Raw genomic sequence first — 27034 nt, forward strand, 5'->3', positions numbered from 1 at the left:
TGAGTACTTTGTACACGTAGATGTGGATTTAGGGCCTGCCTTCAACACTGTGTCCTTCAGCTCTGCCACTAATGGAGCTATTGCCTGGTGCCACCAGCAGCGTGTCCCTGCTCCGTGTGCCGCATCGGCTGCGGCAGCGCAGTGCCAGCCGTGCGACGCTTTGGCAGCCCGGCACCGACAACGTCCAGGGCTGGTTTCTTGGGGCCATATATTGCCTGTTGTGCACGCTCTTACGCACAGCCCCGTGCCGCACCCACGCCTGGTGTGCAGCGTGGGGCCGGAGGGACGCGAGGGTGAATGGGATGCCATGCTGGGTGACTGGGGTGACTGGTGTGCTGTGCTGGGTGGCTGCCATGCCATGTTGGGTGACTGGGGTGCCATGTTGGGTGACTGGTGTGCCGTGCTGGGTGACTGGTGTGCTGTGCTGGGTGGCTGCCATGCCATGCTGGGTGACTGGGGTGCCATGTTGAGTGACTGGTGTGCCTGCCACACCATGGTGGGTGACTGGTATGCCATGCAGGGTGCCATGCGGGGTGCCATGCTGGGTGACTGGTGTGACTGGTGTGCTGTGCTGGGTGGCTGCCATGCTGTACTGGGTGACTGGGGTCCCATGGTGGGTGACTGGGGTGCCGTGCGGGGTGACTGGGGTGGCTGCTGTGTTACTGGAGCACGACGCACGGTCCCTGCCGGTGCAGGATCAGCGGTGCACAGCCGGCGGCGGGGCGCGGGTGGGTGGCTGCCCGCACACCGTGACCGGCGCCCAGCGCAGGGTAACCGGCGTGGGCCACGCCGCGCTCCCCCCTCTCCCGCCGCGGGTCACGGGTGGGCGGTGCGCGCTCGGTGGCGCGCAGCACTTTGCAGACGGTGCCTGACGCCCAGACGCGGGCGGCCGCTTTGCAGACGGTGCCTGGGAGGGGGCGGGGCCGGCGGCCGGGCGGGGCGGGGCCAGCGGCGGGCCGCGGCCGGGGCGGAGGAGCAGCGCAGGTGAGCGCCGGGCCGGGGCCGGGAGCGGGGCCGGGGCCGGGGCCGGCGGAGCTTCGCCCTGTCCTCCGTGCGGCGAATCCTGACGGCGCCCCGAGCAAACCGCGTCCTGCCTTTAAGCGTCTTTCGGCCGGTGACCGCGCCTGTCGCCCGTGGGGCGCCGGAGGGGTCCTCTGCCCGCCCCGTGCTGGGGAGCCTCACCACGGTCAAGACGAGGGTTGGACGCGATGGCCGCAGAGGCCCTCTCCAGCCCCGAGGGCTCTGTAAGTCGTCCAGAGGTTTGTGCGTCCTTGGCCACATCTGGCCGGCCGGGCTGCGTGTCCTGCGGCGGGTCGGCGTTGGCCGGTGGGCGTTGGCGGGGCACAAGGGAGGCTTGGGTGAGCTCGCCCGGGAGAGTCTCCCCACGCCGGAGTGGGACGAGCTCGGGGTGGGAACCTGGAAGCAAGGAAAGTTAAACATAGTGCTGGAGGGCCGTTAGAAATGCGTGGCTCGTTTTGTGTTTTCATCAGCAAGATGCACTCGGGTTTCTGGTGTTGTCCACCCATGGCAGCAGTTGAAAAAGATTTCAGCCACCTCCTCAGCTAGAAGCTTTCATTTATCACCACTTCCTCCAGCTCCCAGGCTATGCCCCTGTTAGCGGTAATAGCAAGGGCGCAAAGATCCCGGATCACTTTGCCAGCGTTTAAGAGTTGCGACATCCTTCACGAGAGACACTTGTGCACATGCAAAAGCCGAAACACGGAGGAGTGAGTTGTTTGAAGTCAGGCACCAAACAGTCGTCGGGGTTGGGAATGGAACTTTGCAAGTTGTTGGTTTTCAAGCTCTTGCTCTAACCCCTGAATGCACTGTTTCCCACTAGATGCGTCCTCAGACAACGCTGAAAGCATAGTCGAGTGACTGTGAACTTGCCTAAAAGTTTCCGCTAGAGCAAGGTGCTTGAGTCCTCCCGTCAGATGCTTTTCTTACTCCCTGGTGTTCCTCCGCCTCTCTCTGGTGATACTGTTTTACTTCCAGAATGAGGTATGGCTTTATATTTTTTGTTTCTCTTGAGTTGCTTTACCTGCGCTCCTCTGTCCCTCCCTCTGGCTGTTGGATCTAAGGCACTGCTGAGCCTGAACGATTCCGTATCGCTCGGATGCTCTTTCCCTAGTTGCTCCAGAGCTGGGAGCCCCACAGAACTGCAGCCTGTGTTTATCACCATGTGTACATTCTGCTGTCCTATCTCTTTCCTTGCTGACAACCCCTCTCATCGTCAGCCCTGCACACAAACAAGGTTAGCTCCAGTTCAGATTACATTAGCGTAGTTCTGCTTCCCATTACCTTTCTCCGTGAGCCTGTTTTATGAGGGTGGGCATGTGTAAGGTGGGCATCGAACGATACAAATGCCCAAAGTAAAGGAGCCTTTATTTCATAAAGGGAAGGGCATAAGCCAAGGGGTTCTCTGGATCCAGTGGTTGTTCAGATCATGATCCTCATAGTCTCCACGTAGCTAGGACAGTTCCTTGGAAGGTGGAAAAGTCCATGGTTCGCTGCTGAAGTCTTGGTGCACGGAAGATGCTGGTTTTGGTACATGAATGCTGGTTTGTATCAGCCCCGCTGGTAGGGAAGGGTGTGCTCTGTGGTGGTTTAGAGGCCTGAAGAGCTGGGTGCGTGCGTTTTCATCCCTTCCCCAGTTATCCTGGGCAGATTGTATTGTATGTCTGCCTCAGTCTGATGGCTTGTGTAAGCAAAGTAGGGAGTAAAGGTGATTAATCAGGGGCTTAGAAACCTCTAATAAAAGACATTATCGAACCAATGTATGTCTGTGTCTACTACGTAGAGTGGGGTGAACAATGAACTCCTGTTGAAAGAAAGAATGAATTGGTGCAGGGAGTTGTGTGGCAGGGTAGAAGAGATCAGTGTACAAAACAGAAGCTGATAGTATGCAAAAACCTTTATTTGATTTTTATATTTGGTAGAGGTAAAAATCTTATTACGGTAAACCAAATGAAGGAGATCAGAATATTCTGAACAAGGGTTTGAGATGAACCCTGAAGATACAAAGCATTGATTTTAGGGGGTGTTCAGTACTTGAATGCTTCTCCACACCTTTTCAAGGGGTCCTAATTTTTTCCTGCCTAGCTCATGGGTCAAGTCTTACATTTGTGTGTATGTGCTGAAGGAGGAACCAGAGACAATCAGAGCTCTGGTGCAACTCCGGTCTGCGCTGAGGGTGCAACGCTGTCACAGGAACTGAGAGCGAGCACTGATGGCCTGGCAGCACAGCTGGCACACCGATGCGTGTTTTACAGAAAGCTTAATGGGAGTTGTAAAGTAAATGCTTTTGTTGACAGGAGAGCAAAATCTATCCTGCTAATGCCAGCTCTAGAATGAATGATGTGAGCGGGCATCCAAGAAGGCAGCAAAGCCATTCTTCTGGCGTAGAAGGCTGCTGCTAGCCGAGTGTCCCGGCTCCGAGTCGCTCGTGGCGGCAGTCTGCAGGGACGGCTGCGAGCTCTCGGTCCCGCTTGCCGTGGGTCGCGTCGGCTGGTGGGAGCATCGGGTCCGTCCTGCTGCTCAGCCGGGCTGGACGGGGCGGCACAGCAGATGCTCGCACCTCTGCAGGCCGGCAGTCCCCGAGGCTGCGTTTCTAGCACCTCTCACCAGGGCGTGCTCGCTTTTAGGTGGACAAATAGCCAGGGTGTCGATACTTGTCAGCAGGCAGAGCTGCAAAGGCCAGTCTTGCTATGAGCTTCTGCAGGCTGTGTCCGCATCGTGGGACTGGAGCCTGAATCGGGATTTTTTACGTTATGCCACGAGGGAAGCCGATTCAGCATGGTTTCTTCTGTGTGATTAAGTTACGGGGCTGGCATCTGGGTGTGAATATCCAGCTAGCCCTGCAAGTGGGGAGTCCCCCCCCAAAACTCCCACACGTGGTCGCGGTTTGACACGCTTACCTGCCGCGGGATTTTTCCCAGTCTCTTCTTGGAGGGGAATTTGTGGGTTAATTTTGCAGTCGGTCGATGCTCAAGTGACTTGCCCGCAGTGTACGACGGACCTGTTTTTCCCTGTGACCCCCGCCAAAAAAGCAAGCCCAAACTTAAACCGCCTTCAGAGCGCTCACTGAAGTGGGTCTGCGCCTATGAAAGCTCGGGCTGGCTGAGATCTGCCGAGTGCATTGGTTGTGTGGTAGAGACACGCCGAGCACGTGTGTACACAAAAATTCCCGTGGTCTCCTCCCCCAGCCAAGTCGCTGCCTGCAATGAAAGTGATTTCCTGCTGTCTCCCACGCGACGCGCATCACCTGCGTGCTCTGCACCGCTCATTTCTTATAAACTCAAAAGGTATTTTTGTAGTCCTGGGGTTTAGTAATTTTGTCATCTCGTTGTGGGCGTTAGAGCTTCCGTGTCTAACGCTGCAGCCTCACAGAGGTTTGTGGAACGCTGCTCCATGTGTGAGCTTGCTAGCTTGCTGCCTTTTGGGTGGTTTTTTTTTTGCTGTTTGCTCCTCTGGATAGCAGTTGTGTGTTGTAAACACCAGAGCTGTGGTTGGTAAACTTCATCAGAGGAGGTCTGTGTCAGTGTGTTTTATGTTGACTGCTGGCTCGTTAAAATACTGACTGGGTAATTTCAAAATGTGTCTATTAAACTCTGCATAAATTTGCCTTTATGTGCAACTATGTGTTCCTCGGGGTGTGTGAACTCCAAACATGTGCTACCTCCTGGTGCTGATGTTGTGCCTGTGTTCATTACAGGGCATCCACTAACACTGGGGTTTTGTGGTCTGGCCTGGCAGGGACCTGGGCATGTCCCGTGTGCCTTGGTCATCCCTCCTCGATGGGAGCGATACGCATTTATTACCTTCACACTAACTAATGCGAGGGGAAAGATTAAGGAGGGCAAAGCCATCTGTAGCTTTCCTGCAGCGTAATGAATTGAGGCAAAGCGGGGAGAGAAAGTTGAGGACTTGCCCTCATCTGAAACCTGGAATTTTGTCTCATAATTATTTTCCTCCACCTCTTTCTCTGCCCTGTGATGAGGAGGTCTGGGCATTGTAAGGTGGGTTCGTTGCCCACCATATGGCTCTCGGCGAAGAAGGAATTAGTACCAATGGTTGCATCTTTCCCGATTGCTCCACTAGGAAGTGACTCCACATCTCCAAATTACTGTGGCATTGTGGAGTAGTTGTCCACTACTGGGAGCTTTTGCTGCTTGTTGGGCTGGCCTGAGCCAGAGGCAGGGGTCAGTGTGGAATGGGTCCATGTGTCTTTCTGTCGAGTCCCCATCCCTGGAGGTGTTCAAAAGATATGTAGGTGTGGCACTTCGGGATGTGGTTTAGCAGGCATGGTGGTGTTGGGTTGACGGTTGGACTTGATGATCTTAGAGGTCTTTTTCAACCTATGATTCTATGATATGATTCTATGATTCTGTGATTCATCCTAGGTTCCTGAGAAAGTCTGTCTTGCACAGATTTTTACTTTCCTCTTACAAAAATATTCCACAGAGCAGAAATACACGTGAAAAGGGGAGTATACTTGAATTCTCTGGGAGTTGTGGGGACTACCTTTGTGTTTGGACTGATGGAAATCCATTGTTGGGCGCGTGCTTGATGCTTTGGGACCTGCGCTGTGTGATGGCGTGTGTTTCTCTTCCTCTTACATGCTCCAGGAAGTCCAAAGCGATCCTGTGCTCTGCAGTTTAAGAGCTTGTTTACCTGCAGAGTGAAAGAAGCAGATGTGATGGCCCCGTGCAGGTGCTGGTCCCAGCCCATGCTGTGCACCAGCCAGTCCACGCACTGCTTGTCCCACTGCTGGGCTCTCCCGTTGGGTCGCGGCTGGTCACTCCTCACGTTTTCTTGGCAAGATCTGAGTTTCCCATCAAGTGTGCTTGCTTCTTTGGGGAAAAGAGCTTCCATTACAGCTTCCCTGTGGGATAGGAAGAATGGTGCTTTCTTTAGGGCAGCTGGGGCCCTGCCCCTCTTGGGAAACAACAGAATATCGTTTTGAACAAACTACTTCTTGCTTTCCTGTGCTTGACGCTGCCCCTGCAATTCCTGCCTGTGCAATACCCTTTCCTGGCATCGGGACGATTGCGTGCCTCGTAGACAGCCTTCGCAGCATGCGATCCTGGGTGGCCTGCCCGAGCAAGTGCATACCACAGGGCAGTTTTTAGGTCAGGCTTGTGTACAAGTGGGCCCAGAGGAAAAGCTGTTCGGTACCTGAAGGGGGCCTGTAGGAAAGATGAGGACAATCTTTTTAGCAAGGCCTGTTGTGATAGGACAAGAGGCGATGGCTTTAAGCTAAGGGAGGGTAGGTTTAGACTGGTTATAAGGAAGAAATTTTTTACAGTGGGGGTGGTGAAAGACTGGAATGGGTTGCCCAGAGAGGTAGTGGAGGCCCCATCCCTGGAAACATTCAAGACCAGGTTGGATGGGGCTCTGAGCAACCTGGTCTGGTTGAAGATGTGCTTGATCATTGCAGGGGGGTTGGGCTAGATGGGGTCTAAAGGTCCTTTCCAACCCAAAACATTCTATGTTTCTATAAAAATTGGTGCCTGAGATGACTGAGGAGGTATCTGAGGCCCTGCGGTTCCCTCAAGCGTTCGGTGCATACCTCCAGTTCAGGGACTACATGAAGCCCACAGAGCAGTATGCTTGGCCTGCTTGAGGGCCGGGTCTTTGGCTTGGGTGTACACGTTGTGACTTGTTTTGGCCACCCAAATGGATCAGCTGGCTGGCCAGCCTTGAGGTCGAGTGTATGTACATGCCAGTTGTAGACCAAGAGCTTTGTGCGTTCTGGTTGTCCATTCTGCTTCTCAGCCATCCTTCTCAGCGCGTCCTGCCCTGCTCAGCTGCCTGGCCTTCTCGGCGTCGGAAGGCAGCCGTGTGCCTGCCTCGCGCTGGGGACGGGTATTTGGGAGTTGTGGGAGATGTGGCTGGCGGGGGAGGAAGAAGCGTGACAGGAAGATGTAGGCGGGGGAATGTGGAAGTATTCTGGCCGGGAGGTGTTTTGGGGTATATTGCAGTAGGAAGAGTGAGGACTGGGGGCGTATTATGGTAGAAAGTGGGTGGCTTCAGGCCGGTTTCGGGAAGCCAGGGGTCTTTGATAGCCTGTGTACCTGCTTGAGGTTGGTTCTGTGGGTTTGCATCCCACTAAAACACAAACTAAAACCCTAGCTTTGAGAGATACGCAAGTTGTGCAGTAAACTAATTTCTGTGAAGTGTGGGCTGATTAACTTGAAGCTCAGGCTACCAGACTTACAGGTCAGAACCCTACCACAACATGGGATTTTTAACAATAATCTGTTCATCCCCCAGTATGAAAGTCTGAGATGATGCCAGGGCTTTTAAAAATTGACAGCTGCAATGGGGAATCCTTTTTTTAAAGACTGCTGCGGTGAAAGACAACGAGTAGATGTCAAACAACCGCAGTAGTGCAAACCCTGCCAAAAAGGAATGATGCTGCATTTGGCTATTCACAAATGACAAAATGACCCAGAGAAAAGGGAGTTGTAATTACTTTTACTCATGAGGTCAAGACAGTGCAAACAAGGCTACAGGCTGGAGAACTCTGTTCCAGTTTCCTAAGGAAAAGGGAAGATGAAAGTGGGGTGGTGCAAGAATATTAATCTGCGCAGAGCTTGCTTCTTGTAAAAACTGTCCCACTGGATCCGATCTAAGGCCCAACTAGTAGAGCATTCTGAATTTAGCAGTGGGAAGGGGAGAGGCTTGGTAAACAAAGTCTTGCAGACAGTGCAAGTCCAGAGTTATTCTTCCTTTGGCTTATCCGTTCCGGGTTCTGTCAGAAAAATCCCTCTACATCGTGAGACAGTCAGTGAGTTTGGAAAGACAAGGTACTGAGCCACTTGAACTTGATGTTCTAGTGCTAACAGCTTAGGTAAGGTACTTCGTATCTGATGGGATGTGGCATCAGGTAGAAATCCTCCGCAGAAGGAAGCACTTCGGCTGTTGTGTCTTCTGTCCCTGCTGGTCAGTAGAGTTGTGGTAGTTTGCTGCTTTTGTTGCCATTGGGAAAGGCTGAGGTAGCAGATATTCTGGAAAACTTGCTGGTTTTATTGTTAATGAGCAGAAGGCGAGGCAAGCTTGTTTTGCTTTATTCAAACTTGTAAACCTTGCCTCCTCCCCCTTTGACTTCACTCCCTCTTAAAGCACATGGGTGGTTTTGTGGTCTCCGTATCCGGTCTCTGGGTGATACAGCGTGTGTGCTGAGGAAGCAGGACAGATAAAACATAGCTCATATTTCTGGGAATCCTTACCTCGTTGCTGATGGGGAAGTGTTGTGCTCCCAGGCACTGGCAGATAAGATGCTGGGCTGTCTCACGCGAAGCTGCCTGCAGGACCTCACCATTTGGGGCTTCACCAAATCTTCAGCAGCATGTTGCTCGTTTGGTTTTCTAAGTTTGTACACGATCTGACAGCTGTAAAGCCATCTTTTAAGTTGTGAATGACCAAATTTCATACTGGTTTCATGGGCTGAGGATACGTGATACTGTTAGAATTGCCCAGGGCACATGCCGGGCTGAATTTAGAACCAGCAAAGAGTCAGACTGGCAGGAGGCTGAAGCCTTGGTTTCCGCAGCAGCCCTGAGCCATGGCTATGTGAGCACCCTCCAGGCTGTACTACCAGCACGTTTCTCTGCCAACCTGGTGGAAAAACTCCCTGGTAAGTGAGACAGGCTTCTGCTGAATGCCTTTTGTTTTAGCTGTTCACGTGGGCACTTATCCTGTGTTTGAAAACAACAGTTTGTACCTGATAACATTCAAATTCTTTTTCTGTTTTTTGCATTCTTTGGATGTACTGAGAATAAATTGTAGAACCCTGCCAAGTGGATGGAGGCAGATGGAATTAACAAACCTATTTTCATAGAATCATAGAATGGTTTGGGTTGGAAGGGAGCTTTAAAGGCCATCTAGTCCAAACCCCCTGCAACGAGCAGGGACATCTTCAGCTGGATCAGGTTGCTCAGAGCCCCATCCAACCTGACCTTGAATGTTTCCAGGGATGGGGCATCTCCCATCTCTCTGGGCAACCTGTGCAAGGGCTTCACCACCCTCGTAAAAAATTTCTTCCTTATATCCAGTCTGAATCTCCCCTCTTTTAGTTTAAAACCATTACCCCTTGTCCTGTCGCAACAGGCCCTATTAAAAAAACCTGTCCCCATCGTTCTTACAAGCCCCTTTTAGGTACTGAAAGGCTGCAATAAGGTCTCCACAGAGAGAGACCATCAAAAAAAACCCCAAACAAACAAACTGACCTAATTTTGGTTGCCTCAGCCTTAGATTTCATTTTTCCTGTACTTGTAGAGGGGGAATATACAGTGGTGTATTATTTGTTTGTGTGTATAAAAGTGCATGCATGCTCAAAACCAGCAACACCTCTTTCTCCCTCTTGCAGACTGGAACTGAGCTCTGGAAGAACAAAGCTGAGCTTTGGAGCATGTGGCCTGAAGACTGCCTGACAAAGCCAGGGGTAGGGACCTGCTGTTTCTGTTGGCTGCTTGGTCGTAGATGAGCTATCGGGAGAAGTGCCGTCATTTTCAAGTGAAGATGGTTCTTTAATTTCATTGTCACTTATAAATGTATATGTTAATCCCAGTCTAGAAGAGATAAAGAAAGAGTTGCATTGAAATGGAAGCAAATTCTATAGCAAGAACGACCCAGTGGCTTAAAGGCACCGGACTGGAAATTGGACTAAGGTGCATATTTTCCTGAGCTGTGAGGCTGTGCTAGCCTTCCTTCCTTTGGGTCCTTTTGCACATTAATGTTCTACAGAGCCCAGCACAGATCTGAGGAGACATTATGTAGGTAACAGCAACAACAGCAAGGTTTTCTGCCTTTTCTTGCAGGTGGTAGCTAAGAAGTGAGCACGATGCCCCCAGGCATTTACTGCCCTATGGAATTCTGGTCCAAGGGGGAAAACCAAAACATCCAGGTGGACTTTCTGCTGCCCACAGGCATATACTTAAACCTCTCGGTGTCCTGCAATGCCAGCTTGGGCACCATCAAGCAGGTAACAGCCTTGTTCCACAGTCATCTCTGCAATTCCTGGAGCAAAAGGAGCACCTGGGGAAAAAGGTGTTGGATCTTAACTTGGTGCATGCTGGGTTTCTTCTGCATTGCTCTGAGGCCGTTCCTTGTGCCTTGCTGCGAGAGCTCCTCTTTTGTGACAGCCTCTGCGATCTGCCAGACCCACATCTCGCCGCTGAGACTGCCAGCAGCAGGGTGCTGGTGCCAGTGGTGTCGGGCGCGATTCTCTGGGTACCCGTCCAGCCTTGGGATGAAACTTAGAGTAACTACGGAGTGAGGGCAGAGCTGGGGTGGCCACGCAGGGCGCGTGGACTGTGTGTTCAGTTACTGCTCCTCTGACCCAGCCAGGCCCCACACTGGATTTTCCATTATGAAAGCTCTTGTGTGTGCATAGGCAAGTAAGGGGAGTCACCCCCAAATAGTCAAACACAAATGCTGGCCTGACTCAAAGTATTCAGGGTGCCAGCCCAGCCTTCTCTTCCCTCGCAGAAACTGAAGACTGGAAATAGGGAATGGTAATAATAGAGAGGATTTTTCTTAGAGCTTCATCTGAGGAATAAAATGCTGTAGTGAAACCATGTGTAAACGAAACGTAGCTGCTCCCTCGTTTCCCTGGGCAGGAAGCGGAGTTAGGGGAGAGTGAAGGAAAACAGTGGAAAAGGTTTTCTCTGCAGCAACAATCTGGCCTAGATGAGTCACAGATCACAAGGGACAGAAGCACAGTGCCAGATTATTCCAAGTTTTCTAATGCTGCGATTTTCAGGTAAAAAAAACCCAAACCCAGCCAAAAAATGCGTAACTGTAGCTGATTGGTTCCAGCTGTGCGGTTGCAGATCTGTGTTTTCCAGCCAGTGGGCAGGCTGGGTCAGACCAGAGAGCCGTCTGCTCCAGCTTTGTCTCCTGTAGCAGGCGCTGAGGGTGAGGGAATGGAATACGAGTGGTCATGTGGAAGTGCCATCCGCTGGGAGCGAGGGCTCTTTGGCAACTGGATAGCGTTGAGAAGACTTCAGAAAAGTTCTTGGCTCTTGTCACAGATTTCGTGTTACCGGGTGCAAGTTACTTAACCCAGTTTTGCTTCCAGTGGGAGTAATGCCTCTGTTTCACAAGGCTAGCAGTCAGCAGGCACTTACTGTGAGGTATTCAGGTGGGGGTTAGTTAACTACTCAGGTTGAGGGATTTACTTTGCCTGAAACAAAGGGCAAGCGTGAAAAAAGGAAGTTGGTTAAAGCACTCACAAATAAACCCACCCAGCAGTTCAGCACAAGTTGGTGCCACCAGACTGGGCTGAGGAGCAGCCGGTGGTTGCAGGTCCAGGAACGCTGTGAGGAGGTTTGGCTGCAGCTTGCCCTCGCTAAATGGTGTATGTCGGGAGAGTGAGGTCATGGGGTGACGGTATGAGGAGGATGAGGCTCTGGCAATGCAGCGGTTTGTTTCACCCTGCTGTTGGTCTGGCCCAGGTGGTGTGGAAGCATGCTCAGTATGAGCCGCTCTACCATATGCTCAGCGATCCCGAGGCGTACGTCTTCACATGCATCAACCAGACAGCAGAACAGCAAGAGTTGGAGGACGAGCAACGGCGGCTTTGTGACATCCAGCCCTTCCTACCAGTACTGCGGCTGGTGGCGCGAGAAGGAGACAGAGTCAAGAAGGTTATTAACTCCCAGATCAGCCTGCTCATTGGAAAAGGTCAGTTCCCCCCATCACTGGTCTCGCCAGGAGCGTGGCAGGGGTGTTGGCTGTAGGTGAAACGTGCTGCTGTCCTGGACAGCCTTGGTCCGTATGGAATCATGATGGAGCTCTGCTCATGCAAGCGGTGGAATTAGTGAGTTTGGTGTCTGGTAGATCTGGTTAGGGAACAGCGTGTGTGCAGACCCAAGAAGGGTCACCTTGCCTGGTGGCAGAAGGCTATAGTAATTGAGCTGGTGCAACTGTACGTAGTAAAGAAGCGACTGCCGGTAGCTTGGCTGACTCTTCTCCTTTTGGCCAGATACTTAGCATGTGTTTAGGAAGACTGTTTCACAGACACTTGATTATCAAAGGCTCATTTCCCCCATTGGGTGCAGGTGCTTATTTTGCCTTTCTCTCTTGCTCTCTACTTAGGTTTGCATGAGTTCGACTCTGTGCAGGATCCGGAGGTGAATGACTTCCGCACCAAGATGTGCCAGTTCTGTGAGGAGAGAGCAGCAAAGCGGCAGCAGCTCAACTGGGCAGCTTGGATGGAGTACAACTTCCCCTTGCAGCTGGAGCCCTTGGCCAAAGGCCTTGGGACTGGCCCTCTGCATACCCCCACCAAGAACATTTTTGTCAACGTCAAGTTTCAGTCTGGCGGGGTAAAGCACAAACTTTTCTGTGACGATGTTTAACTGGTTTGTGCTTTCCGTTTGGGAACCATTGGGCATTTGGAGACAGAATAATGTGTGCGTGGACAGTGTTTCCATGTGTTCAGCGATCATCTTTATTCACCAGATTCGTTTGCCTGTGGAGATGGTTGGGAGGGAGACTCTGAGCCACCAGGCAAGGGAGCTGTTCCGCTTCCTGAACATGTGCTGGGTGTACTGGTTAGCTCGTAGCTGAGGTTGCTGTATGCATGTGTGGTGGTGGACAGCTTTGTGGGTTTGGGTAGGAGAGGAGCACAGAATCCAATACGTGCCTTTCCTTTTGGAGCACAAGAGCCTGCTCAGCATACACTGCTTGCAGGTGTGGGCCCCTGTTCTTGTCTGCTACCCTTGGTTAATGTGGTTTTTGCATGTTGTGCCTGGGCGTGAAGCAGGAGCCCCCCCCATGGGAGAAGGGCCTTCCAGAGCAGTGTGTTTGAGCATGTCTGAGCATGAGGTGACCCTAGCCACCCTCTGCCTTGCTGGTGGAAGGACAGTGGGAAGGTTTTTAATGACTAGCAACCACATGAACCAGTGATTCTGCTTAGACTGGACTTGAAGTTCCTGATTTCCAGCCTTGTGCTTGCGCTGGTGAAACATGCTCCTGCCCGGTTTGGCAAACATCGCTACTCCTTTGGTGATGTCTGGGGAGGTGGGGGGTATTTCTGCCTTCCTATCCTCTTTACTGCCAGCAACAGGAATGTTGCTACCTATCCGCTGAGCTACTGCTGCTCCTTGTGCTGATTTCAGCCCTTTGCTGGTGTCTGACAGTGCGTGCTGTGTTGTTGGGATTGCAGGAGAGCTTCACTTTCCAGATCTCCCCAAAGGAGTTCCCCATCACATTAATGAGCTACGCTATCAAGAAGCAGGCTACTGTCTTCCGCCATGAGACAGTGGAGAACCCAGAGGACTACACCCTGCAGGTGAATGGGAAATGTGAATATCTCTATGGGAACTACCCCCTGTACCAGTTCCAGGTGAGCCGTGTGTCTTGCTTTATCAATGAGTCTGTTTCCATGTGGCCTCCTCTTGCAGGGTGGATTGAGACATGTTGTCCTCCATCGAGGAGGCAACGGTGTTTACAGGAATGCAACACATCAGTGGCAGGACCTGGGTGCTGCTTAGGGCAAGGGATACTTCTAGCAACCGAACAGATCCTTATGGTTTTGGGGGCTGGTGATCTAAGCCAGTCCCTGGGTACCAAGTGCTGTGTAAATGCCTTTATAGATTATGGTTCTGGAAATATCTGTTTATTTGCATGATGGGCTGGGAGTTCTCTTCCTGAAAGTTGGGCAAGTAATCCTGTATCTGTGTTCCCCTGGCAGGGCCAACTGCTGCTGGGAGTGCTGAATCCTTCTTGGTGTTTTCCCTTAATGCAGCCATTTGAGTCAGTTGATGAAATGCCAGCTATAAAAGGCACTTCATATTCTCAGTTCTGGCAACGTGACTCCAGTGAGCTGCAGGTTCATACAGCAAGAGAAGATAAATTAAAACTGAATTTTGATTGTTGCTGTGTCCTTTCCTTACTCCTTCCACCTGTTTCTGCTTCCGCCTGTTCTGATTCACTTGACTGCTCTTGCCTGCCCGGCTCCGTTTCACCCGTGCTGACTCTGTCCTCTCTCTGCAGTATATTCGCAGCTGCCTGCACCGAGGCCTAACGCCCCACCTGACCATGGTACACTCCTCCATGATCATAGCTATGAGAGATGAGCAAACCAACTGCATCGCCAGCCCCCCAAAGATGGTTGCCAAGCCTCCCCCGCTCCCTAAGAAAAAGGTAAAAGGGGACAGTGACCCAGCGGGGTCACCCTCAACTCAGCTGTTGAGGGAGATGCAGATGTTGTCTGGGAACAGCAGCTGGTTCTCCCTGCCCCTTTCGGGACGGGTTCCTCACCAGGGTCTAAGAGCTGGGAATTTCCAGTCAGCCTTCCAGCTCCCTCCACGGCTTCCCTGGCTGTCGCCGACTTCGTGCTCCCTGCCTGCAATGCAACGCTCTTTTCTGTTGGAGCAAAAAGCGTGCGATGAGAGATGGGGCCTGGCACTGGCTTGAGAAGCGTTTGTTGCATCTGTTTCTGATGGGAACCCTTTTCTCTTTCCAGCCAAACTATGGTTCTCTCTGGTCCTTAGAGCAGCCTTTCTACATTGAGCTGGTGCAAGGCAGCAAGGTCAATGCTGATGAGAGAATGAAGGTAGGTACTGACTCACTTCGGAGTTTTGGTTTTGTATTTTGGCTTCCCCAGTAGCGTCTGTCTTGTTTGTGTGGTGAGGAGAGCAGGGGCTGACAGCTTGATCTCACGTGATCCTCCATCATGCTTCATTCAGCCTTTGGGCAGTTTCTAAACTGCAGCACAACAGGAAGGGGAACTTGCTAGCCAGCAGCCCAGCAACGGAGAACGCCTTCTTAGAAACACTCCCCTGCAAAGGTTTCCGAGTAGCACAGCCACTGCCCTGCGGTGATGCTGCTTGGCGGCGGTGCGGAGGGGCAGGGAAGGCTGCAAAAAGCAGAGGAGGGGAAATTCAGCTCTGAGAAGAGAGCCTGATGGGAGAGGTGGTGACTGGTAACGTTGAGACAGAAAGCATGATGCAGCGAAGCCCTGGGATTGGCAAGGGGTTTGCCATGAGAAGAAGGGGAATGGGAAAGGAAGGAAACTGGGCAAGAGCGTATCACACATACAGGTGTTCTGCAGGGCAAGGCTCTATAAAGAAACGGGCAATGAAATAGTTATTTTTTTCTGCCCAGTGCCCTGTCATTTGCAGGGAGCCTCTCCTGGGGAGGACTCCTGTGGCTCAGACTAGCCAGCAATACTGTAACAAGAGGCAGAGTTGGGGACAGGCTTGGCTGGTGGGCTGTGCAGCCATCTGGCAGACTGCAAGAGCAGTGCAGGTTTGCCACAGCTCGCCATCGACACTGCGCTGCAGGCCTGGCTGGGGGCTTGGCTGCTTGCCCATGCCCTTCTGCTGTGGCGTTGATTTGCCTCCTCGCTGGCATAAGGCCTTGCCCACCTCTTGGTGTCTGCCCTGCTTTCTCAGCGTGATGGGTTCCTGAGCTTTTGCAGCACCTTGGTGGGCAAGGTTTGGTGAATATTTATGTTGCCTGACTTTACAGGGTGAAAACTAATACTCTTACCAATGGGTTACCTAAGCATTTTGCAATGATTAAGCAGCTCTTGCAAGACCACATGAAGTAAAAAGATAACAATGCCCTTGCTGAAGTTGAGCAAGGAGGAAGACTTAGGAACTAATGTCTCAGTGAATCAGGAAAGAAATAGGAGTCGGGCATCCTGTTCAGGGGAGCGGATGCCCTGCCCCATTCCTCTTCTAATCACCCGTCTTCAGCAAACAGCTCGAGTCCCGGTGGGTTCATGGTGTTCTCTTCTCCTTCCCTCAGCTGGTGGTGCAAGCAGGTCTCTTTCATGGCAATGAGATGCTGTGCAAGACAGTGTCAAGCTCGGAAGTGAACGTGTGCTCGGAGCCAGTGTGGAAGCAGAGGCTGGACTTCGATATTAACATCTGTGATCTTCCCCGTATGGCGCGGCTCTGCTTTGCTCTCTATGCTGTCATCGAGAAGGCCAAGAAGGCACGTTCCACCAAGAAGAAGTCCAAGAAAGCTGTAAGTAAAGCCAGTGTGGAACTGAGCCAGGCTTGCCAGTGCTGGAGGGCACAGGAGACCCTTCTGACCCAAATGCCCTTTGCTTTCAGAAGACATTGTTAGTAAAAGAGCTCACAGAATGATGGGCAGTAACTTCAACAGGAACAGGAAACTGAGGAGTGGCTGCCTGTAGGGAAGTTTGTTTAAATGTAATTTCTTTTCCAGACAGACTGTTAAGAAACATACCCAGCATCTGAATGCACGTACAGAGGAATCATTTGTGTCAGTGGCTCCGTTTTGCTGTCCCGCAACTTCCTTGTTTCGTAGTTGAGGTTAAACCATCTTCTGTGTTGCATCTTCTTTCTAGTAAGGTCTGTCATGCAAATCCCCCATGGAGCAAATTAACAGCTAAGAAGGGGGAAGAAAGTGAGGGATGTAAACACTGGTTACAGCAAAGCTTTAGGTGAGGTAACGCGAAAGCGCAGAATCTTCAGGGTTACTGTTCAGATGCTGCAAACTGAGGATGGAAAGGGTGGAATCACTTTGGAAGCTCTTGAGCTTCTGAATCAGAGGTGTAGTGATACTTCTCACTTTCCTCTCCTCTATTCCAAAACTTCCAGCCCATTAATAGTTCAGTAGCTAAAAGCAGACCTAAGTGCCGCCTGTTACTGAATTGGTGGTATCCCAGTGTTGCAGCCTAAGCATGGTGCCTCTAGCTCTTTGCGTGTGAAGAGTTTTCTTTGTGAGCAAGAAATATATTTGGCCCTCTGCAAATCATTGTTTCTGCAGGCACAAAAACGTTGTTACCATGCTTTAAAGAGAGAATTAGTCATGCCGTCTTTACTAGAGTGCAGAGAAATGAGGGGCTGACAAGTGTGATCGCAGAAGACTTTAGTCTCAGTCCTGCTAGCTCCTTTTCACTGCTGGGAGGTTCACTGAGCTTTATTGGCTTGACATCTCAGGGCTACAGTGCCTGAACGTCTGGGGAGCAACAGGCAGCTCCCGAGTCCTGCTCGTGTGGACCAGTTTCTGGGTTGGAGACTTCAGACTAGAAACGCTTTGAGGCCAGGACCAGGATCAACCTTTTTATCGTCGTATTTTTCACTTTGGGATAGCAGAACTCCAGCTCCTGCTGGAGGCTTTTATCGAGCAGAATATCTGATTCATCCACAGGCTGCATTTTTGTGGTCACACTGGAACAATTTTCAGTTTTGAAGCAGTCAGAAGGAAATCTTGCTATTCTGATTGACAAAACCAAACCAGCCTGGTTAGTTGAGTTGTTAAGAGGATCTTGTTCACATGTGTTCTGGTACAGGGGAAAGGTGGATGTGTTCTGGTGAGCTCTTAATATAAAATCACAGTATTTGCTGGAGGTGAGCTCTGCAGAAATGGATTTTTCCACATGGTCAGCTGCAGCTCTGAGCAAGGCGCTCAGATCTCATTTAAAATGATTGGTGAGAGGACGTTACAGTCAGAGTGCACCCTGATTTTTGTTTTTTATTAATAATCATTTTGCTTGCTTTGCTTACCATACTCGGAGATTAATTACGTGCATGTTGTTTGTCTGTGCAGACTGTCCAGAGCAGATAGGTGGGACTAAATCATTTACTGCCACAAAAACAGGCATGTTTGCAGGCTGATGGGGATGAGTCAGAGGGTTAATGTCACCCAGAGGGTTGGCTTTCAGCGTTTCTGTAAGTCACGCCGGAGACATTTCTGTCCTTAGAATGCTGAATCGTTGCTTTGCTGGACCTTATCCACCAAAATCTTGCCTTGCGTTTTGGCAGGCTCTGTGCTGTGGTTCGATGTCATTTACTCTGCTAGAAAAGGTTGTTGCTGGTGGTGGTGTTTTGTTTGGCTCTCCCCTGTGATCTAGAAGCCGATGTCTCAAATGGGATTTTGCCCAGGATAGTTACTCTAATCAAATCAACTCAAAAGTTTGTGAGGAGCCGCTTGGAAGTGATTCATTTTGTCACATTAGGCGAAAACGCTGGCTTTGCTACCTCCACCATGTCCTTTGGTGTACCTTTGGGGTAAGCCTGATACGTTTGCTAGAATGTCTCCGTGGAACACGATGATGTCTCACTGCGGTTCCCTTCAAATATTACGCTGTTTGTGGGCACATCTCGCTAGAGTTTTGCCTCGCAGCCTTTTTGCAAGTCAGTTTCTTGAGCGTATGCTTAAGCCTTGGTGTTTTCTGAGCAGCTGAGTGAAACGCTGGCATTGCTGAAACTGTTACATGAAGTAAACTGTTCCATTTGGGGAACCTGAGTGCAGGAAGCCTTAGGTCACTTGTGGAATATGTCTGTCTGCTCTGGTGGCGGGGAACTGGGTTAGAGCAGGGAGACGGGTTCTCTTTCTTGGCCGTGTCCCAGTCGCATTACTTGCTGCAGTCTCCCACCTCCAAAATGAGACTGGTGTGTGTGACTGGGTGGGGCTTGTGGGTTTGATTTTGGGGGGGATGTGAGGGGGGATTGGCAGTGTAAAGTTTGATTTCCATATATAGTGTTCCTTATTGTACTAAGGAGGCAGGCTTTTTCTTTCCATTGTCAGATATATCTAGCATTCCTTGCCTAGTTTTTGAAGTCATGCTAACTCTGTGTTCCCTGTTTCCAAATTAAGGTTTTTCTCCCTCCATTCAAACTGTTAAATATATGAAGTACATATGTCATGGCTCCTTCAGATCTCACTGAGTGTAGAGTTGCAAGGCCTTACGGGAAACTTAGAGATTCTTCAGCTATGCGAAATCCTGGATGATGAAATTATAGACACGTTTGTGAGGAGTGTTTGGTGCTGTTCAGCACTACACAAAAGACCCCAGGTTTTGGCAAATACCTGAATTTGCTGCCATCTTGTACTCTGATTTTAGGAGAACTGAAAAGGCAAGGAGACAGGCATGGCTGCCTGGAGTGGTGTGTTCTTTACAGTAGCTCTTTGGTGGGAGGGTGCCTGCGTACTCTTGAGTGGGAAGTTACCTGCCTGTAGCATTCAGTGTAGCAATTTGCCGACTTGGAAAAGATCAAGATTCCATAACTTCCTATTCCTGGCTGTTGCGAGGGGTTTGCTTACCTTGGGGATATCTCAGTTTCTTGTTAGTTCTTTTACCTTCATCCAGCTTTTACAGTTACAGCACCCAAATGAGCTTCCTCCTCTGCTTTGCAGGACTGCCCGATCGCCTGGGTGAACGTCATGCTCTTTGACTATAAGGACCAGCTGAAAACGGGGGAATGCTGCTTGCACATGTGGTCCTCCTTTCCAGGTACGTCAGGAGACAGAGCCACTGTATTGGTTTGTCTGGCATCTCCACCACAAAGACTGGAGGTCCCTGCATTCTGCGTTGCTGTCCAGTGGTCGCAGGAGGGGCCGCAATAGCTCAGACTGGCAGACCCCAGTACAATTACCGCTCCGTCTTGGGATGGCATCTAGAGCCCTGCCAAGATGGAGGCCTTGTTTTGCTTGGCATTGCACGTATGACATGAGAGGTTGCCGCTGTCCTAAAGATGTCATGCGTGCTTCGCTTGCGAGAGGTCGGGAAAAACAAGTGAGCTGCTAGGGCCAGGCAGTGTCCAGTGACAGAGCTGGAAGCGGTCTGTGCTCTGCTTTCTGGACCAAAGCTGCAGAAGATGAGGGTTCATGGGTTTATGTACTTTGCTTTTCAGATGAGAAAGGGGAACTTCTGAACCCCATGGGCACGGTACAATGCAACCCCAACACAGAAAGTGCAGCAGCCTTGGTCATCTGCTTCCCCAGCGTCGCATCGCATCCGGTGTATTACCCGTCGTTTGAGCAGGTAGGGGACGCGGGCGCTTTTCTGGGAGGCGCAGAAATTCCCGAGCGTTGCTGGTGCAGGAGCAGGCAGTGCCACCGTCTCTTGGGCGGCTGTCGACAGCGGCCGGGTACAAGCAAACTTGATGAATAGATATTGTTAATTGAAAAATTGACTTTTTCTCTTAACTAATGGACCTTTGAGTGAATACTTTTCCAAGCTGTGAATTCCTGAGGTAAAGCTGCTCTCATAGATGAGCATTTGTTTAAAAAAACGGGTTCAACTGAGCCACCTTTAAATTGCAGGCAGCATTAGACTCTATAGGAAGGAAGAGGAATAAAAGGGGAAATGAGTGAAAATAGATAGCTCCCTCCCTTTCAGCACAGAGTGATAACACGCCGGGTGGTGTGGGGATTCTCCATCTGGCACTGCAACTGGCCAAACACTTGAAGTGGAAGAAGAAATGTGCCCGTTACAGGAAGGAAAGGGGATCTGCTCTGCCAGGAACATGCGCACATGCTCCCCCATGACGCATGTTCTGGTTCAGGAGATTTAATAGATTGTACCAGTGTGCAGGGGGCCTTGGGCAGCGCTGTCTGCTTGGCAAATGCACACCCGTTCTAAGATCCTGGAATGACTGGTGTTAGCATGGAGCTTGGTGAGCCAGAGCCCCCATTCCTGAAGTGTCTGGGTGTGCAGGTGTGCCCTTGTGGGGGGCAGGACTCATCCCTTCATTCCTGTTACCACCAGGGAAGGGGCTCTGTGGGCAGTTAGGTGAGACCTCTGAGTAGAGGGGTCCTGCGGAGTACATTACCTACACCTGGGCTGTGAGAGGTGGGATTCCCTTTGCCAGAGGTGGCAAGATCTCTGATGCAGCATAAATGCCTGAAGTGATGGTGAGCTAGAAGTACAGAGGAAATAAGGAGCCTTTCTCAGACTCTTTATTTGTGTCCCAGCTGCTGGAGTTGGGGAGGAATGGAGAACAACCCCGCGCTGGACCAGAAGATCCTGAGGAGGTGAGTCTTCTGGCATCAGTCTTTCAGCTGTGTGCAAGGCTGGTTTCAGAGATCAAGTTATATGTTTCCACCTTAGCCCCAACTAGCATTTTTCACCGCAGGGAGTCATACCCCAGAGTCTCTCTGGGCTGAGAAAGTCCTTGGGGTTGAGACTGAGCCCTGTGTGTGCTCTTTCCTGTGATTCCCATGAGCAGAAGCTGCAATTGAAGGAGATACTGGAGAGGAGGAGCCACACTGAGCTCTATGAGCATGAGAAAGACCTGGTGTGGAAGATGAGGTATGATATCCGTGACCAGTACCCTCAGGCTTTGGCAAAGCTGCTTATCATCACCAAATGGAACAAGCATGAAGACGTTGCCCAGGTGAGGATGCTGGGGGGTGGCTGCCAGGGCTCCCGTTTTGACCCATCTTTCAGTGTCTGCCTTCCTGTGTTGTGTTTGGGAGGCCAGCTTAGCGGGGGACGGGTGTGTTCGCAGTGCCCCTGTGCAAGTGGGTTTGGCATCACTGAGGCTCAGGAAGATTTTCTGTTCGCAACCAGTCACTGCGAACGTACGCCGAGTGGTACCCAGCTGAGTTGAGCTCTGGCCCTTCTGGGCTCCATTTGGCTTTGTGTGCTGTCTCAGACTCATTACTGATCACCAAGGTCTTGCTTATTCACTCTAGAATCTGGAGGCAAGAAAAAAATACCTGTTTAATTCCTGGCAGAAATAGGATCTGGATTGGATATTCTTAACTGATGATAGCGAGAGACCAGCACAAGCTACCTCAGGGGGGGCAGTGAATCTCTTCCACTGAGAACCTCAGACATCAGTTAGGGATGGCGTCTGTGCTGCTCATCCCTCCTTGCTTCAAGAGCTTTGACAGGACCTTCGAAAGGTCTCTTTCTAGTCTACGTTATAATGCTGCAGAAAAGTGCTTTTCCCAAAGAGCTTATTCCACTAATTGTGGTACAGCAAATGTAACCCTGCTGCGGGCTTGGATGTCTCCTCCTGCCAGCCTGGCTAGAAAGTTTGGACTGATGGGTTTTGACCTGGTGTCTGCAAACTTGCTCTAAGGCATCTATAAATAGTGACATATCCCTCCACTTCCACCCCCCCGCCAAGGAGCTTCTCTGCCATCAGTAGAATTTTAGATTTATACTCGTTGTTATAAAAACCTTGTTCCTTTTTCTTTTTTTTGCTATTTTCTTTTTTCCCTTACAGATGATTTTCCTGCTCCAGACCTGGCCGGAGCTGCCTGTCCTGAATGCCTTGGAGCTGCTGGATTTTAGCTTTCCTGACTGTTATGTTGGTTTCTTTGCTATCAACTCATTAAAGAAGCTGACGTAAGTGTTATCCACAAGGGATATGCAGAGCTTCTTCCTATTTATGTTCAGGGCTGCTGAGGGGGGCTGTGAACAAGGCTGACAGGCTTGTCTTTGCAGTGTTTGCAAGTACGCTTGTTGCAGTAAAGATAAGGTTGTCTTTTATTTTTCTTTTCTGTCCACAGAGATCATGAATTGTTCCAATACTTGCTACAGCTTGTCCAGGTGCTGAAGTATGAATCCTACTTAGACTGTGAATTAACCAAGTTCCTGCTGGACAGGGCGTTATCCAACCGCAAGATCGGCCACTTCCTCTTCTGGCATCTGAGGTAAAGAGCAAATGTTTAGGGCTTTTTCTCAGTAATCAAGTGAAACCAGCATTTGCTGGTTTCCTCCTTGCTCTGTGAAGTGAGACAGCACGCACTTCTGTATGTATAGATGCCAGGGTAGCTATTTAAAGGCTATTTGGCTGTCCTTTAGCTAGTGTTTTTCATCAAAGCATTGGTGGGATTTCCTTGCTGTGATTACCAAAACCCAGGAGCTGCTGCTTTTTATACTTTCTGAGACTGAATAAGAATTATTGCAGGAGGTCCCAATCTTTTGTTTGGCTGTGTGTTTTTTCTTTTGTTGTGGTGGTGGTGTTTGGCTTAGGTTCCCTTTTCAGCATTTGTACATACACACATGCCTGTGAGTTGAAATTTACTTTGGCCATCCATGGCCACCTGCCAGTTCTGAACCCCCGGCTCTGAACTGGCCTTGCTCCTTAAGTAACCTTCTTAAAGGAGTGGTTAGTAATTTAGTCATCCAGAAAGATGTCTCATCACTTCAAGCAATGTTTTTTTTCTACATCACCTTCTGGGGTGCATTTTTTTCCATCCCCAGTACACAGAAGGAATCTAAACAGCAGCTAATAGTCTGCACCCTCCTCCCCCCTCTCCTTGTGCTGGCATGAATGGGAGAATTACTCACTCACTGGAGTGAGTCAGAATTGCTTTAACCTCCCTTCTTCCCCAAGGTCAGAAATGCACGTTCCTGCAGTTGCCTTGAGGTTTGGCCTGATCCTGGAAGCGTACTGCAGAGGCAGCACCCACCATATGAAAGTTTTGATGAAACAGGTAAAAATTGCTTTTAGCTGCAAGGTTGACTTCCCTCTTGCTTGGAGTTGGTTCTCAGCTGTTAGCTTTTACAACTTAACATTACCAGTAATACAAAAAAAGCCTTTTAACTGCTATATTGGTTTTGGCATATCCTGCTAAGAGTCTGGAGTTCCCCATCACATGTGACTTTCCTCATCTCTTACTTACCCGCACACATCCCAAACTACACTGTGTGTCTACAACGGCTTGAAAAGTTCAGAGACTGCTGCTGTTATGAGATGAGTTGAATGAGTTACCATTTAGTAGGAGCTAATCACAACTGGCTGTCCAGCTCAGAGCAGTGCACTCTTCCCTTCAGTTGTTGTGTGGAGGTAATCCTGCTATGTACCCACTCTCCAAAACTTCTCTGTTCTCTGTCAAGGATCGCTGTACCTAATTCAGAAGTGAGGGACTCCTGTACACATGAAGTCAGATCTAAGATGTGCCCACAAACCAGTGCTGCTGCAATTTTCAAGACCGAGTGGCACTTCTGCATAACCAGAACTCCCTAAAAGCATTCCAGGGCAGGGGCTGTAGGTCTCATCCTCACTTTTCAAGTCAGTGCACCTCACTTCTTCCTTTGGTGCTTGACAATGTGCGTTATTCCTGGTATTTTGGACTGCAGTCATTACCTCGCAATACGTTTGTACTCATCAGAATCTCCATAACTGATTATGGATCTCCCTAAAGCAGATACTAATAACTGTGTGAAATTGCCACCAGTTGAAGAGAACAGATACAACCCAGGTTCACATTTCACAGTAGATTTTAATAGTTTTTAAACTTTCTCTGGGAATTTCCCATTTGTTAACCATGTTCCATCCCTCCCCTTTTTCAGGGAGAAGCACTCAACAAGATGAAATCTCTGAATGACTTTGTTAAAGCGAGTTCTCAGAAGGCCACCAAGCCTCAAACCAAGGAGATGATGCACGTGTGCATGAAGCAGGAAACTTACCTTGAAGCACTTTCCCACCTCCAGTCCCCCCTGAACCCCAACATTATCCTCGCTGAAGTTTGGTAAGCGAGATAGCTGCATCTCTTGGTTTGTGCAGCAGTGGAGCCAGGCTTCTGGTTACCCCGAGGCCCTCTTTTCTCATGGAACTCACCAGTCCATCAGTGTTTGTGGATGCTGCTGAATTTGCAGCTTAGATGGCTGCTTTTTTAATAGATGGAGACTGTGATGGTAATGTTCTGGTTTCCTCTAGTGTGGATCAGTGCACCTTCATGGACTCCAAAATGAAACCTTTATGGATTGTGTTTAATAACGAAGAGACTGGTGGAGATGGAGTGGGTATTATTTTTAAAAATGGAGATGGTAAGTCTTTAAAGGATATATCTCCACAAGCATACATAGTCTCAAATATTTATTGTGGTGAGCGGGCCTAAATATGGACCTTTAAGAGGTTGTCTAAATGGGCACCATCAGTGTGTTTGAGTTGTTTGACAGTAAGCTGGAGCTATAATAAATTCTCCTCTGTATTTCCTTGCTGCCCCCTTCATTAAGATTTTAGCACAGTAGTAGCCGGATAGCCTTGCACAGTAAAAAAGAACCAGGCACGAGGTCTGAAAGAGCTACAGCAGGCCAGGCTTTGTGGGGTTGGAGTGGCTGCTGCTCGCTGCTGTGTCCAGACAGATGTCTTCTACAGTGCTACACTGGCTGCTCTGGAAAGAGCTCTGGCAGAGTCAAGTAGCATATACCTCCATTAGAATAATTGTGTCTGAGTTAAGGCTTTACATGATTACTGCGCTAATAAACACTGGTCTGTGCTGATGTTCTTTACTAGCTAGACCTAGCAAGTGTCAAACATGGCAAAGGCCCCTCTAGCAGTCTGCTCCAGGGGCAGAACAAGTGCCACGTGCAAGAACACAAGAGGAGGGGAGAATGGGCAGGTTCTTATGACCCTCTTTTCCTTTTTAATGCTGCACAGATCTTCGTCAGGACATGCTGACTCTGCAGATGATCCAGCTGATGGACATCCTGTGGAAGCAGGAGGGCCTGGACCTGAGGTGAGTGATGTGCATGGAGTTGTCCTACTGCAGTGATAGAGCATGTGTGGTGAGGCCATTTTGTCTGCAAGCTTGTTTTGTCTTGTTATTCTGTGAGCAGTTACTCAGGTTTTGTGGTACTGAGGAGTAGAAATGCAGAGTAGGTATGGAGTGGATACGGCAGACAAGGGAAAGCTTAAAAGTCAACACAACCCAATTCTGGGCAAGCTTTCAGTGGAAGGGTTTCTTTCATCTTTGCAGGATGACCCCTTATGGCTGCCTCTCCACAGGAGACAAGACGGGGCTGATAGAAGTAGTCATGCATTCAGACACCATTGCCAACATCCAGCTGAACAAGAGCAACATGGTGGCCACTGCAGCCTTCAACAAGGACGCGCTGCTCAACTGGCTGAAATCCAAGAACCCGGGGTAAGCAGGCTTACCTGTTAGTGCTGTTTTACTGCTTCCTCTTATCTGGGGACGTTTCTTCTGCTGTGCTCCATTTTTTTCCTTCAGTCGTGCATAGTTCCAAGCTGTCCCACAGTATCTATGGCTGCTTCTCTGCCTGGCACGCCAGCAGGCATCCTGTGGATCTGTGGAGGTCTTGAGCAGAAATGGAGGCATCTGGGTTACTGTTTTAAGCTATCAAAGATGAAAAAAGCTTGCAGGTAGCACTGTGCACGGGCTGGATCCAAACCTTGATCTTCCCATTGGTCCTGTTACTTTCTCCAGAGATAGATGGTCAGCATGGTGGCAGCTGGAAAAACGGCAGGAGGAGTAATGCCAGACTGGGAGGTGAAAAAAGCAAGCATCACAGAAGCTATGTAACTGGGGGTTTTACTAGATACAGAAACAGACAGCAGGACTCCATCAGTGCTGCTCTGATGTAGCAGGGCACCAAATTACAGGGCACCAACAGAAATCATTCTAGGAGCCCTCTTCATCTGGATCTGTGGAGATCCAGAAAAGAGTTAATTTAGCTGAGGCTAAACCCTTTTCCTTGAGACTGCGGACACAACCTTAGCCAGCCTGTCTGGTTGCAGACAGTTGTTACTGCAGCTGATTTTTGTGAAGTGTGGATGGGAGCACTACAGAAATTCAGACGCGTGATTCCTTTATTTTCTGCTGCAGGTTTGTGGGGGGGAAGCTATAAAATCAGCTTTCCCAGTGGTGAAGTACTGCTATGCAATGTAAAATTCTCTTTTAATCTTTTTCTTACCCTCTTTAGCGACGCGTTAGAACAAGCTATAGAGGAGTTCACTCTCTCCTGTGCTGGGTACTGCGTGGCAACATATGTGCTGGGGATAGGGGACCGGCACAGTGATAACATCATGATCCGGGAAACTGGACAGGTATGGGGATTCACTGCTGCTGTTGAAGTACTGGAAGAGGGGCGTGAATGCTACTTAGCAATGGACAGATACATCCCAGTGCAATCCTACTGCTAAGGAATGTACCGCACCTTCCAGCCGAGAGGCAGACTGGACAAATATTCTCAATAGCTTCTATCACTAAGAGGGTAAATACAAGTTTTACCATTTGAATTACAATTCTGTAAGCATCACTGCCATCAGCTGCCGCTGTTAATACCCACTTTGAAACTACAGTGGACCAATTCATACCTCTCAGACCTAAAATTGTCTGCAGATGCAAACTCAAGCACTGTGCTATCAGTCTGAAGACTTACTCCGCTTCAGCAGAGTCACAAATCGCTTGTAGTTGTTAGGTAAGACCCTGTTGCTTACCCAAGCCGATATATTTACAGTCTTCCTCCTAGGAAAAATGTTTGGGTGTTGTGGTGTTTTGTTTTTTTTTTTAACTGAATGCAAGCGATCAGCATGGTTTTAATTTTGCGTTG

The 27034-nt window shown here is 49.9% G+C and overlaps 1 protein-coding gene across 5 annotated transcripts in view; it reads left to right on the forward strand.

Moving 5' to 3' along the window:
- Positions 1-951: 951 nt before the first annotated feature.
- The window catches only part of PIK3CD (phosphatidylinositol-4,5-bisphosphate 3-kinase catalytic subunit delta), a 33238-nt gene continuing 7155 nt past the window's right edge, over positions 952-27034 (forward strand). The window contains exons 1-22 of one of the 5 annotated variants that reach the window (XM_075437432.1): positions 952-984; positions 1841-2001; positions 9374-9448; positions 9825-9988; positions 11463-11691; positions 12106-12335; positions 13178-13357; positions 14008-14157; positions 14480-14569; positions 15769-15990; positions 19132-19228; positions 19629-19759; positions 20692-20751; positions 20946-21113; positions 21954-22075; positions 22240-22383; positions 23070-23169; positions 24029-24207; positions 24396-24505; positions 25119-25197; positions 25438-25605; positions 26405-26528. In XM_075437432.1, coding sequence (XP_075293547.1) covers positions 9848-9988; positions 11463-11691; positions 12106-12335; positions 13178-13357; positions 14008-14157; positions 14480-14569; positions 15769-15990; positions 19132-19228; positions 19629-19759; positions 20692-20751; positions 20946-21113; positions 21954-22075; positions 22240-22383; positions 23070-23169; positions 24029-24207; positions 24396-24505; positions 25119-25197; positions 25438-25605; positions 26405-26528 — 2724 coding nt within the window. In that variant the 5' untranslated portion in view covers positions 952-984; positions 1841-2001; positions 9374-9448; positions 9825-9847. Of the gene's footprint in view, positions 985-1010; positions 1260-1840; positions 2002-9373; positions 9449-9824; positions 9989-11462; positions 11692-12105; positions 12336-13177; positions 13358-14007; positions 14158-14479; positions 14570-15768; positions 15991-19131; positions 19229-19628; positions 19760-20691; positions 20752-20945; positions 21114-21953; positions 22076-22239; positions 22384-23069; positions 23170-24028; positions 24208-24395; positions 24506-25118; positions 25198-25437; positions 25606-26404; positions 26529-27034 lie in introns of those variants that run through there. The other 4 variants (XM_075437434.1, XM_075437431.1, XM_075437436.1 and 1 more) reach the window with 4 other exon arrangements.

The sequence above is a fragment of the Opisthocomus hoazin genome, chromosome 16, assembly GCF_030867145.1.
Source record: "Opisthocomus hoazin isolate bOpiHoa1 chromosome 16, bOpiHoa1.hap1, whole genome shotgun sequence".
NCBI classification, from domain to species: domain Eukaryota; kingdom Metazoa; phylum Chordata; class Aves; order Opisthocomiformes; family Opisthocomidae; genus Opisthocomus; species Opisthocomus hoazin.